Genomic DNA, 14,659 nt, shown 5'->3' on the forward strand with positions numbered 1-14,659 from the left:
AAATGAAACTCGCGCGAAATTCCCGCGTGCAAAGTGTCCAGTAAAACTTTGCGCGCGGGACTTTGCGCGCGATAAAGAGCACAAATTGGTGCTAACTCATCGGTGCAAAGCTTATCACGCCTAAAGTCTTTTAGGCGTGATAACTGAGTTATCACCGCTTTGTGAATCAGGCCCAATGTCTCAATCCTATGTGTTCTTTTTTTGTGCCATTTTCTGCAGGAATTGACGTTTATGGAAAGTTTTTCCTTTTTTAGTTAATGAATGGGACAAAAATTCACTATTTTAATCGACTGCCCATAATGTTTACAAACAGTTGGCTACATTGTGCCTTAAAGTGATCCTTAAGTAAAAAAAAATGACTTTTACTCACCTGGGGCTTCCAATAGCCCCCTGCAGCTGTCCGGTGCCATCACTGTGTCCCTCCGATCCTCGTGTCCCCGCCGGCAGCCACTTCCAGTTTCGCTGTCAGGAGCCGACAGGCTGGGAACGCGAGTGATTCTTCGCGTTCCCAGCCACAATTGCGCCCTCTATGCTGCTATAGCATATAAGCATGAAGCATATAGCAGCATAGAGGGCGTAATTGTGGCTGGGAACGCGAAGAATCACTCGCGTTCCCAGCCTGTCGGCTCCTGACGGCGAAACCGGAAGTGGCTGCCGGCGGGGACACGAGGATCGGAGGGACACGGCGAGGGCACCGGACAGCTGCAGGGGGCTATTGGAAGCCCCAGGTGAGTAAAAGTAATTTTTGGGAGGGACTTACGGATCACTTTAACCTTTTGGGGACCGCGGGAATACGTTTCTACGCCGCTCCTGCGGCGCATCTACTCTGATCCGGCGTTGGATCTATGCCGCCGGTTCCCCGCTACCTCCCGCCGATCGGGTCTCCTGGCCGCCCGTAATTCGGCTGTCAATAGACAGCCGGGAAGTTAATTTATGCGTAAGGAGCCTTTTTCATTGGCTCCTTACCATGTGATCACTGTGAGCCAATCACAGTGATCACTGGGCAGAAAGCAACAAAGTTGCTTTCTCGCCCGCCCTCCCTGTCAGACTGTCAGCGATCTCTGATAGAGAGAGCTGCAGCTGCTGTGTCTGTGTCTCACAGACGGTTTTAATGTTAAAAAAAAAAACTATTTTAACTATTGTACACCTTTGATCCCCTCTGATCCCTTCCCAAACACCTATAGTGTTAGTGTAGTCTAGGGTCTAGGGTCTGTATTGTATCAGTGTAGATCAGTGTAGATCAGTGTACAAAGGAGTGTAGATAGACATATATATATATAGTGTAGGGGTAGAGAGTACAGTATATAGGAGTGGGTGTAGAGAGGAGTGTATATAGTGTAGTGTAGAGAGAAGTGTATATATAGTGTATATGTAGTGTAGAGAGAAGTGAGTATATACTGTATACATAGTGTAGTGTAGAGGAGGAGTGTATATATACTGTATACATAGTGTAGTGTAGAGAGGAGTGTATATATACTGTATATATAGTGTAGTGTAGAGAGGAGTGTATATATACTGTATATATAGTGTAGTGTAGAGAGGAGTGTATATATAGTGTATATATAGTGTAGTGTAGAGAGGAGTGTATATATACTGTATATATAGTGTAGTGTAGAGAGGAGTGTATATATACTTTATATATAGTGTAGTGTAGAGAGGAGTGTATATATAGTGTAGTATATACAGCACTGTATATATATTTCTGTGGAAAGTGACTGCATATAGGGGCCGTACCCATATACAGTTTGTGTATATACTGCCATTTCTTAAAAAGGCAGAAATGACGAAGAGGACGTACTCTCTTCAGCAGGCGTATGAACTTATGTGCCTGTCTGGTGAAAGCAGCGAGGAGGTGGACAACTCTGACTCGGAGTTTGAGCCAGTCGTCGACAGCGACACCATATCCGCTGATTCAGAAATTGAGGATCAGTCCTCTCCCCAACCAAACAGCAGCGGGAGGCAGAGAGAGACTGTCGTGACAGCCAGCCAGACAAACAGTGGAGAGAGCAGAGTACCCCCTGCAAAACGCCGGCGCCGCCACACATTGATACCAGAGGACATGGCTAATCCTGTGTGGTCACCCGCCAATTTGGAAGCAGTCGAGCAACCACCATTTACCGCCCAGGCAGGAATATCCATAGACACCACAAATTTCTCCCCAATGGATTTCTTTCAGCTGATAATATCGGATGAGCTGTTGGGGATGATTGTGGAGCAAACAAATCTGTATGCTCAGCAGCACATCGCTGCTCACCCAGGGTCCAGTTACGCAAAGCCCGGTCACTGGAAGCCCACTACAATCCCCGAATTTAGAAAATTTTTAGGGCTTTTCCTGAATATGGGCATCACCATAAAACATCATTATAAAGACTACTGGAGCAAGATATCCATCCATCACATGGGCATTTTCTCATGCACTATGTCCAGAACACGTTTTCTGACAATATTGCGTTTCCTGCATTTTAATGATAACGCTCAGTGTGCATCCAGTACCAGCCCAAATTTTGATCGGCTTTATAAAATCCGTCCCCTTATCAATTATTTTTCCCAAAAATTTCCAGAGCTATACATGCCTGAAAAAGATATTTCCATCGATGAATCCCTCATACATTTCACCGGACGTCTGGCCATAAAGCAGTACATACCCTCTAAACGCACGAGGTATGGTGTCAAAATGTACAAGCTTTGTGAAAGCACCAGTGGCTATACCTGGTCATTCAGGATTTATGAGGGGAAGGACAGCCAATTAGAGCCCCCTGGGTGCCCAGATTACATCGGCACAAATGGGAAAGTGGTGTGGGACTTAATTACCCCATTGCTAAATAATGGCTATAATCTCTACCTGGACAACTTCTACATGAGTATACCCCTTTTTAAACATCTGTTCAGCCAGAAAACCCCTGCTTGTGGTACAATGAGATCGAACCGTAAAGGCTTCCCACAGACGCTAGTCAACAGGCGCCTTGAAAGAGGAGAGTCACAATATCTTCGCAGCAATGAAATGCTGGCGGCGAAGTATAAGGACAAAAGGGATGTGTACATGCTTTCTACAATACATCCAGCAGCAAACGCACCGACCAGGACAGATGGTGTACAGAAGCCATTATGTATCCACGAGTACAACCAGTACATGGGAGGTGTGGACTTCAACGACCGTCTTGTACAGTCACACCTGGCCTTGCGCAAGTCAAAGTACTGGTATAAAAAGGTTGCAATTTATTTAATTCAAGTGGGCATAGTTAATTCTTGGATACTCCACAAAAAGTCCACAAACAGTGGTACCTATAAGTCTTTCCTGGAGACCATAGTTATCGAACTGCTGGAACCATCAGATGAAGGCCCAAGTACAAGAAGTGATGCAGTTGCCAGACTTTCTGGGAAACATTACCCAGTAAAAATTCCACCAACCGCCTGCAAAGAATATCCACAGAAAAGATGCAGGGTTTGCTCTAAGCAGAAAAGGAGAGTACTCAGTCGATATCACTGTACAGATTGTCCTGAAAAACCTGGACTGTGTATGAAAGATTGTTTCCGGAAGTACCATTCCTCCATAAGATTTTAAATAGTTTCCCCTAAAATTCCACTAAATTTCACAAAATCAGCAGAGGTGTACCATTCCTCAACATTTTAATTTTTTCCACCCGCAAAATCCCAGCGTTTGCAAAATGCATTTTTTTTTATTTAGAAATGTCAGTTCTTTTGCTTTTTCATAGACATACTTTGGAGTGTAGAAGAAATTCACCCCAGAAATGATTCAGTAACTCCTTCCGAATAAAATGATATCAGATATGTGGGGCTACATTGTTTTTATAGTTAAAAGCAGTATCCAGAAAACGTTGTCTGTAATTGAGCTTTCAGAGAGCATAAATCACATGCTTGTATTTTCCAGCATAAGCCGCTCACAATGACGTCTGAGGTAAAAAGTCTGTCAAATTCCCACCAAAATGACTTCATTCAGTAAACTAAACCCCCTGAGATATCATTCGATGGGTGCATTGATAATTTTGGCTGCATAGATTATTGGTGAAATGTGTGACAACAAAATAAAAAATGCATTTCATTCCATCAAGTTTCACCAATAATCGATGCAGCCAAAATGATCAATGCACCCATCGAATGATACCTCAGGGGGTTTATTTTACTGAATGAAGTCATTTTGGCGGGAATTTGACAGACTTTTTACCTCAGACTTCATTGTAAGCGGCTTATGCTGGAAAATACAAGCCTGTGATTTATGCTCTCTGAAAGCTCAATTATAGACAACGTTTTCTGGATACTGCTTTTAACTATAAAAACAATGTAGCCCCACATATCTGATATCGTTTTATTCGGAAAGGAGTTACTGAATCATTTCTGGGGTGAATTTCTACTACACTCCAAAGTATGTCCGTGAAAAAGCAGAAGAACTGACATATCTCAATAAAAAAAATGCATTTTTCATTTTGTTGTCATACATTCCATCAAATTTCACCAATAATCTATGCAGCCAAAATGATCAATGCACCCATCGAATGATACCTCAGGGGGTTTAGTTTACTGAATGAAGTCATTTTGGCGGGATTTTTACTATTTCAGTAGATTAGAGCTTCAAGAAAGTGATGTACACTAGCATTGTCACTTTTGTTCACTGAAAAGCTAAATTACACAGTTTTTCACAATCCCTACAATGTACCTAATATGTAAATATTTTGCATTTTTTTTCCATATATGCATAGGAAACACATGAAATAATAGATTTTAAAAAGATTTTATGTTTTAATGCAAGATATTTACACATCTTTGGTTGAACATTTCAGACAATTACATTTTTGAACACATTTTTTGTGCAATTTTCTCATTAAAAAAACAATAAAACTCCAACATTCACATAATTAAGTGGTATAGAAAAAAAGCCCTATTTGTCCTGAAAAAAACAATATCTCATTTGTTTGGATAGACTAAAAACTGAGTAAGATATTTAAACTCAAACAAAAGCATCTCAAAACTATGAAAAATGCTCTGGTCCTTAAGGGGGTTTTATGTGCTGGTCCTGAAAAGGTTAAAGAGACACTGAAGCGAGAATAAATCTTGCTTCAGTGCTTATATTCAGCAGGGGCATGCATTCCCCTGCTAAAACGCCGCTATCCTGCGGCTAAACGGGGGTCCCTTACCTCCCAAATCCCTTCCGTGCAATGGGGGATCTCTTCCGCATTGAGGCAGGGCTAATGGCCGCAGCCCTGCCTCACGCGCGTCTGTCAGCGCGTATCTCCGCTTCTCCCCTGCCCCTCTTAGTCTTCCTTCGCTGAGAGGGGCGGGGGAGAGGCGGCGATGCACCGCTGATAGACGGCGCTAAGAGGCAGAGCTGCAGCCGTTAGCCCTGCCTCAACAGCAGCAAAATCTACGACCAAGTTGGTCGTAGATTTTGCAGGGGGGGATTTAGGGGGTAAGGGATCCCCGTTTAGCCGCGGGATAGCAGCGTTTTGGCAGGGGCACGCATGCCCCTGCTGAATATAAGCACTGAAGCGAGATTTATTCTCGCTTCAGTGTCTCTTTAAAGCACACTGAAAGATGTGGATATGGAGGCTGACATATTTACTTCCTTTTAAACAATAACTGTACTGCAGTTTCTGTGCTACTTATACTTTTAGTAATAGATCTTGAACAAGCATGCAGATCAGATGTTTCTAACTAGAATCTGTTAGGTCCCACGCGGTAGTTCTGTTCCGTGCCACGCTTCCATTCTCCCCTCCGGAATATCGCGTCCCATGGCTGGGCGCAGCAGATCCTGCCCGCGGGTTGCGATCTTCCGGAGGGGAGGCCTGGCTCGGAGCAGAACTACCACGTGGGACCTAACAGATGCTAGGGGCCGGAAGAAGCTTCCCCCCCCCCCCCCTCCCTAAGATGTATCCTTTAACCACTTCCCGACCGCCCACTACACAGGGGCGGCGGGGAAGTGGAGCCCTGCAGGACGGCCTCACCCACAGAGGCGGCAGTCCATTTAAGGGCATGGGCGGAGCGATCGCGTCATCCGTGACGCGATCCTCCGCCCGGGATCGAAGCACGGGCATTTTGTCTCCGCTCGCCGGCCACTTAGCAGAGCCGGCGAGCGGAGGAATCCGCAGGATCCACCAATCAGGATGTATAAGGCACTTTGTTAGGTAAACAAAGTGCCTTATACGTGCTTCCTCCTCGCCTCGTGGTCTCATTGTTCCAGAGACCACCAGCGAGGAGGAAGCACTTTGTAAGTGACACTGCACGCAGCTTGATTTTGCCCACAGCCTCCCTGATCACCCACCCCAGGCCTCATACCCCCCCTGATCACCCCAGCAGACCCCTGCCCAGCACCCTTGCACCCCTGCAAAACCCCCACCCCCCCCACCTGCCACTAACTAGCGACGCTGCCCCTTAGTTTAGGTCCCTAACTGCCTCCTAGTCACCCCTGATCCCCCCTCCCTACCTTTAGATCACCCCCACACCCCATCCCAGACTACCCCCCTGTATACTGTATACATTTGTATACAGCTACATTACCCTCTGATCCCCCTCTGATCCCCCTCTGATCACCTGTCTATCACCTGTCCATCAGCCCTCAGCACCCCCACCCATCAGAGCAGACCCTAACTGCCCCGCGGGGGTAACCGATCACCTGCCCCGGCCCTCGATTGCCCTCGTACCCCCCTTCTGATTACATCCCCTGCTGTTTGTTTACATCTGTCCTCCCCAGCAATCACTAACTGATCTTTGATCAGTAACCCCCTGTGTCTGCCTCTCATCAGATCAGGACTCAGTCTGCCCCGTGCAGGCTCCTGATCAACCCCCCATCCCATCAAATCGCCCTCAGACCCCCCCCCTAATCACCGTCCAAGTGCATTGTATTTGACTGTGCTGCGCTTGTATTCGATTGTGCTGCGCTTGTATTCAATTGTGGTGTAATTGTATTTGATTGTCCCGTGATCGGCTTCGATTGCCCCGTGATTGTTTGATTGCCTGAGACCCCACTTCCCGCCACACCCAACCCCACCCTCCCCCCCACCACACCCAACCCCCCCCCCCCCCCCCCCCCCACCACCACCTCCAACCACCACCTTCCGAGTGCATCAGATTTGCTTGTGCTGTGATTGGAGTCGATTGTGCTGTAATTGTATTTGATTGTCCCGTGATCGACTTCGATTGCCCCGTGATTGTTTGATTGCCTGAGACCCCACTTCCCGCCACACCCAATCCCACCCTCCCCCATCACCTTCCGAGTGCATCAGATTTGATTGGGCTGTGATTGGAGTCGATTGTGCTGTAATTGTATTTGATTGTCCCGTGATCGGCTTCGATTGCCCCGTGATTGTTTGATTGCCTGAGACCCCACTTCCCGCCACACCCAATCCCACCCTCCCCCATCACCTTCCGAGTGCATCAGATTTGATTGGGCTGTGATTGGAGTCGATTGTGCTGTAATTGTATTTGATTGTCCCGTGATCGGCTTCGATTGCCCCGTGATTGTTTGATTGCCTGAGACCCCACTTCCCGCCACACCCAACCCCACCCTCCCCCCCACCACACCCAACCCCACCCCCCCACCCCCCACCACCTCCAACCACCACCTTCCGAGTGCATCAGATTTGCTTGTGCTGTGATTGGAGTCGATTGTGCTGTAATTGTATTTGATTGTCCCGTGATCGGCTTCGATTGCCCCGTGATTGTTTGATTGCCTGAGACCCCACTTCCCGCCACACCCAATCCCACCCTCCCCCCATCACCTTCCGAGTGCATCAGATCTGCTTGTGCTGTGATTGGAGTCGATTGTGCTGTAATTGGATTTGATTGTCCCGTGATTGTTTGATTGCCTCTGAGACCCCACTTCCCACCAACCCCAATACCTCTCAAATACTCCCTTTTTGCTAGGTAGGTGCTCTTTTTTTCTGGGTAGTCTCGGAGGAAAACCCCATAAATTTAGCAATCCAAAATGGCAAGAAGGGGGCTTTCCGATGACGAGGTATACAGGTACATGGACCAGTCGGATGAGTTCTTTTGGGAAGAATCATCCGTCGAATCTTCCGGGTCCGATTTTGAACCTGTAGAAAGCAGTGGTTCCCTGACCGATACTGATGACGAGGCTATGGTCCCGGCTAGAGCCAGGCGCACCAGACCCCAAGTCGTTAGACCGCAGGTGGCGCAGGATCCGCCTCAAGGGCAGCAGGGTGGTGCTAGCGCTGTTGATAGTTTTCTTGGTGAGGCAGGCACCAGCAGCGCAGCATCTCCTGGACTTAGTGCCAGTGCTTCCGTAGACCCTGACGAAGTGGTGAGCGTCAGCATGGAAGTTGAAACTGGTACGGTGGCAAGTGCAGTAGTACCCCCGTCGCAGCCACCAACAAGAAGACGGGCCCGTAGTACCCATAGACTCCCAGAGGTGCTGGCACAACCAGATTGGCAATCCCCTGATTCCGCCGCACCCGTAGTGCCCCCTTTCACCGCCCAGTCTGGAGTCCAGGTGGCGACAGCTCATCTAGGAACGGCCCTAGACTTTTTGCAGCTGTTCATCACCCAGGTTCTCTTGGACTTAATTGTGGTTGAGACCAACTGTAAAGCCACACAATTCATCACCGAGCACCCGGAGAGCATGTATGCCCAGCCTTTCGGGTGGAAACCAGTCCAAGTTTCCGACATTAAAATCTTTTTGGCCCTTATCCTTCACTTGGGACTAATGAAACAGAATGTACTGCGGTCGTATTGGTCTACGAACCCAGTAAATCATGTTCCCTTGTACCCTGCTGCCATGTCCAGGACACGATTTGAGTCCATCCTGCGCTTCCTGCACTTCAACGACGACAAAACCTGTCATGAAAAGGGCCACCCTGCTTATGACCGGCTCCACAAAATTCGGCCCCTCATAGACCACCTGTCATCAACATTTGCAGATGCTTATATCCCTGAACAGAACATCTGCGTAGACGAGTCCCTCTTACGCTTTACCGGGCGCCTTGGCATCAAACAGTACATCCCAAGCAAGCGCGCCCGGTATGGGGTGAAACTGTATAAGCTCTGTGAAAGGGCCACAGGCTATACATGTCGTTTTAGGGTCTATGAGGGAAAAGACTCCAAATTGGAGCCGGTCGGATGCCCTGACTACCTGGGGAGCAGTGGAAAGGTTGTGTGGGACTTGGTGTCACCCTTGTTCCAGAAGGGGTACCATCTTTTTGTGGACAATTATTACACAAGTGTGGCCCTCTTTCAGCACTTAAAGTTAGAAGGAATCCGATGCTGTGGCACTGCGCGGCCTAGTCGCCAGGGCTTCCCCCAACGGCTCGTTACCACCAGACTTTTACGGGGGCAGAGGGTCGCCTTGCGTACTGAAGACCTGCTCGCGGTGAAATGGAGGGACAAGAGGGACGTTTACTTTCTGTCCACCATTCACACAGACACGACAGTCCAAATTCAACGGGCAACTGCGGTCATTGAAAAGCCCCTTGTCGTCCACGAATATAATGTCAACATGGGAGGGGTGGACTTCAATGACCAGAGGTTAGCGCCCTATTTAGTTACCCGGAAAACAAGACGCTGGTATAAGAAAGTGTCTTTTTATCTGATTCAATTGGCAGTTTACAACAGCTTTGTTCTCTACAGTAAGGCTGGGAGAACTGGATCTTTCCTCCAATTTCAGGAAGAGATCATTATGGACATCCTGTATCCAGGAGGTGCCAGGCCCCCCCCCCCCCCCCAGATGCAACTAGCCGACTGCATGGAAGGCATTACGCCTATCAGCTTCCGTGTGCCCCAGGTCAACGCATCCGAAGAAAACGTTGCCGTGTCTGCAGCAGGGCTGGAACAAGGAGTGACACCGTTTATTATTGTCCCCGCTGTCCTGACCAGCCTGGTCTATGCGTAGGGCCGTGTTTTGAGAGGTACCACGAGCAGGTACACTATTAGAACCTAGGGAACTCCAGACACAGGAGTAGGCACACACTCAGTGGTCTTTCGCACATTGTCGCAGGGAGAGGAGAGGTAAGCTTGAAGACCAAACGGGTAAGCATAAAAATGGGAAGAAGGATCGGTTTCCATGCTTGATATTGCTGATCTGTCCTGGGTTGGCGATATAAGACGGCATGTTTGAATTTCCCTTGAGTGTGGACACCCCCGGTTTATATGTGATTTGGGCCTATGATGATGCTTTAATGCCACACAGAGTCATCTCTATTGGCAGGCATATTGCTGTATCCTACAGGCATAATGCTGTATACTAAAGTTCTGAGGCCCAGTCACATAAGTTGGTGGCTCACCCTGAGTGCAGGGTGGCACGGGGTGTCTCTCTCCTGAGGTTATCACTGCCATTGATGTGGAGGAAGATCTGCCATTGATGTGGAGCAAGGTATGTTTGCCATTCATTTTTCCTTTCAGCCCAGAGTGCATTACTTGTATACCCAATATAAGGAGTATAGCAGAAACTCCTAATACTGGCCATACATGTAATGATTGCAGAGACCCTAAAATGCCAGGACAGACTCCACAAATGACCCCATTTTGGAAAGAGGACACCCTAAAGTATTATGTGAGGTGCACGGTGAGTTCATAAAAGATTTTAGTTTTTGTCACAAGTTAGCAGAATTTTTTTTTTTAACAAAGTGTCATTTTCCGTTAACTTGTGACAAAAAATAAAATTTTCAATGACCTCACCATTCCCCTCATGGAATACCTTGTTGTGTATTCTTTCCAAAATGGAGTCATTTGTGGGGTTTGTTAACTGTCCTGGCAAGTGGGCGGGGTGCTAAATTTTGAGCACCCCTGTAAAGCCTAAAGGTACTCATTGGACTCTGGACCCCTTAGCGCAGTTAGGGTGCAAAAAGGTGCCACACATGTGGTATCGCCGTACTCGGGAGAAGTAGTACAATGTGTTTTGGGGTGTATTTTTACACATACCCATGCTGGGTGGGAGAAATACCTCTGTAAATGACAATCTTTTGATTTTTTTACACACAATTGTCCATTTACAGAGTTATTTCTCCCACCCAGCATGGGTATGTGTAAAAATACACCCCAAAACACATTGTACTACTTCTCCCGAGTACGGCGATACCACATGTGTGGCACTTTTTTGCACCCTAACTGCGCTAAAGGGCCCAAAGTCCAATGAGTACCTTTAGGATTTCACAGGTCATTTTGCGGAATTTGATTTCCAGACTCTTTCTCACGGTTTAGGGCCCCTAAAATGCCAGGGCAGTATAGGAACCCCACAAATGACCCCATTTTAGAAAGAAGACACCCCAAGGTATTCCGTTAGGAGTATGGTGAGTTCATAGAAGATTTTATTTTTTGTCAAAAGTTAGCGGAAAATTGATTTGTATTGTTTTTTTCACAAAGTGTCATTTTCCGCTAACTTGTGACAAAAAATAAAATCTTCTATGAACTCACCATACTCCTAACGGAATACCTTGGGGTGTCTTCTTTCTAAAATGGGGTCATTTGTGGGGTTCCTATACTGCCCTGGCATTTTAGGGGCCCTAAACCGTGAGGAGTAGTCTGGAAATCAAATTCCGCAAAATGACCTGTGAAAGCCTAAAGGTGCTCATTGGACTTTGGGCCCTTTAGCGCAGTTAGGGTGCAAAAAAGTGCCACACATGTGGTATTGCCGTACTCGGGAGAAGTAGTACAATGTGTTTTGGGGTGTATTTTTACACATACCCATGCTGGGTGGGAGAAATACCTCTGCAAATGACAATCTTTTGATTTTTTTACACACAATTGTCCATTTACAGAGATATTTCTCCCACCCAGCATGGGTATGTGTAAAAATACACCCCAAAACACATTGTACTACTTCTCCCGAGTACGGCGATACCACATGTGTGGCACTTTTTTGCACCCTAACTGCGCTAAAGGGCCCAAAGTCCAATGAGTACCTTTAGGATTTCACAGGTCATTTTGCGGAATTTGATTTCCAGACTCCTCCTCACGGTTTAGGGCCCCTAAAATGCCAGGGCAGTATAGGAACCCCACAAATGACCCCATTTTAGAAAGAAGACACCCCAAGGTATTCCGTTAGGAGTATGGTGAGTTCATAGAAGATTTTATTTTTTGTCAAAAGTTAGCGGAAAATTGATTTGTATTGTTTTTTTCACAAAGTGTCATTTTCCGCTAACTTGTGACAAAAAATAAAATCTTCTATGAACTCACCATACTCCTAACGGAATACCTTGGGGTGTCTTCTTTCTAAAATGGGGTCATTTGTGGGGTTCCTATACTGCCCTGGCATTTTAGGGGCCCTAAACCGTGAGGAGTAGTCTGGAAATCAAATTCCGCAAAATGACCTGTGAAAGCCTAAAAGGTGCTCATTGGACTTTGGGCCCTTTAGCGCAGTTAGGGTGCAAAAAAGTGCCACACATGTGGTATTGCCGTACTCGGGAGAAGTAGTACAATGTGTTTTGGGGTGTATTTTTACACATACCCATGCTGGGTGGGAGAAATACCTCTGCAAATGACAATCTTTTGATTTTTTTACACACAATTGTCCATTTACAGAGATATTTCTCCCACCCAGCATGGGTATGTGTAAAAATACACCCCAAAACACATTGTACTACTTCTCCCGAGTATGGCGATACCACATGTGTGGCACTTTTTTGCACCCTAACTGCGCTAAAGGGCCCAAAGTCCAATGAGCACCTTTAGGCTTTCACAGGTCATTTTGCGGAATTTGATTTCCAGACTACTCCTCACGGTTTAGGGCCCCTAAAATGCCAGGGCAGTATAGGAACCCCACAAATGACCCCATTTTAGAAAGAAGACACCCCAAGGTATTCCGTTAGGAGTATGGTGAGTTCATAGAAGATTTTATTTTTTGTCAAAAGTTAGTGGAAAATGACACTTTGTGAAAAAAACAATAAAAATCAATTTTCCGCTAACTTTTGACAAAAAATAAAATCTTCTATGAACTCGCTATGCTACTAACGGAATACATTGGGGTGTCTTCTTTCTAAAATGGGGTCATTTGTGGGGTTCCTATACTGCCCTGGCATTTTAGGGGCCCTGAACCGTGAGGAGTAGTCTGGAAATCAAATTCCGCAAAATGACCTGTGAAATCCTAAAGGTACTCATTGGACTTTGGGCCCTTTAGCGCAGTTAGGGTGCAAAAAAGTGCCACACATGTGGTATCGCCGTACTCAGGAGAAGTAGTACAATGTGTTTTGGGGTGTATTTTTACACATACCCATGCTGGGTGGGAGAAATAACTCTGTAAATGGACAATTGTGTGTAAAAAAAATTAACAAATTGTCATTTACAGAGATATTTCTCCCACCCAGCATGGGTATGTGTAAAAATACACCCCAAAACACATTATACTACTTCTCCTGAGTACGGCAATACCACATATGTGGCACTTTTTTGCAGCCTAACTGCGCTAAGGGGTCCAAAGTCCAATGAGCACCTTTAGGCTTTACAGGGGTACTTACAATTTAGCACCCCCCAAAATGTCAGGACAGTAAACACACCCCACAAATGACCCCATTTTGGAAAGTAGACCCTTCAAGGTATTCAGAGAGGGGCATGGTGAGTCCGTGGCAGATTTCATTTTTTTTTGGTGCAAGTTAGAAGAAATGGAAACTTTTTTTTTTTTTTTTTCGTGTCACAAAGTGTCATTTTCCGCTTACTTGTGACAAAAATTAATATCTTCTATGAACTCACTATGCCTCTCAGTGAATACTTTGGGATGTCTTCTTTCCAAAATGGGGTAATTTGGGGGGTATTTATACTATCCTGGAATTCTAGCCCCTCATGAAACATGACAGGGGGTCAGAAAAGTCAGAGATGCTTGAAAATGGGAAAATTCACTTTTTGCACCATAGTTTGTAAACGCTATAACTTTTACCCAAACCAATAAATATACGCTGAATGGGTTTTTTTTAATCAAAAACATGTTTGTCCACATTTTTCGCGCTGCATGTATACAGAAATTTTACTTTATTTGAAAACTGTCAGCACAGAAAGTTAAAAAAATCATTTTTTTGCCAAAATTCATGTCTTTTTTGCTGAATATAATAAAAAGTAAAAATCGCAGGAGCAATTAAATAGCACCAAAAGAAAGCTTTATTAGTGACAAGAAAAGGAGCCAAAATTCATTTAGGTGGTAGGTTGTATGAGCGAGCAATAAACCGTGAAAGCTGCAGTGGTCTGAATGGAAAAAAAGTGGCCGGTCCTTAAGGGGTAGAAAGCCCTAGGTCCTCAAGTGGTTAAATGTCTTTTACTAGCTCATCATCTGTCTTTTTTGTGTTTTACCAGGAAAAAGCAAAACCTTAGAGTCCAAGCTGATGGGAAGTGCGCTAAGGTAAACAGCAGTAAAAATGTCACCATGTGATAAATGTCAGAATGTAAATCATGGATTTAAAATTTTTTACAACTGGCAAACACTGACTAAATCATTTATACATAATTATTGTAAAAATGAAGCACTTTTTTATTACATTATTTCACTGGAGTTCCTCTTTAAGGCCCTGTTTACACTTAATCAGTTGGTAAGCATTTTTTCTTCTTCTCCATAGCAGTGCATTGTGAAAAAGATTTCTGTTAAAACATGGTAAAGGGGGAAGAGGCGCCCAGAGCAGATAAAATACGTTAAAAACAAATAAAATGAAAAAAGTGAGGTGGCTTACCTCAATGAAGACAAATTCACGTATTAATAGAATTTTATTGCACTGGC

The 14,659-nt window shown here is 45.6% G+C and overlaps 1 protein-coding gene across 1 annotated transcript in view; it reads left to right on the forward strand.

The window, feature by feature from the left end:
• Positions 1-14,659, forward strand: part of LOC137543698 (serine protease inhibitor Kazal-type 1-like) — a 54,456-nt gene that overhangs the window by 14,530 nt on the left and 25,267 nt on the right. The window contains exon 4 of the mRNA XM_068264820.1: positions 14,242-14,287. Coding sequence (XP_068120921.1) covers positions 14,242-14,287 — 46 coding nt within the window. The remainder of the gene's footprint in view (positions 1-14,241; positions 14,288-14,659) is intronic.

This window comes from Hyperolius riggenbachi, unplaced genomic scaffold (genome assembly GCF_040937935.1).
Source record: "Hyperolius riggenbachi isolate aHypRig1 unplaced genomic scaffold, aHypRig1.pri scaffold_170, whole genome shotgun sequence".
NCBI lineage: Eukaryota > Metazoa > Chordata > Amphibia > Anura > Hyperoliidae > Hyperolius > Hyperolius riggenbachi.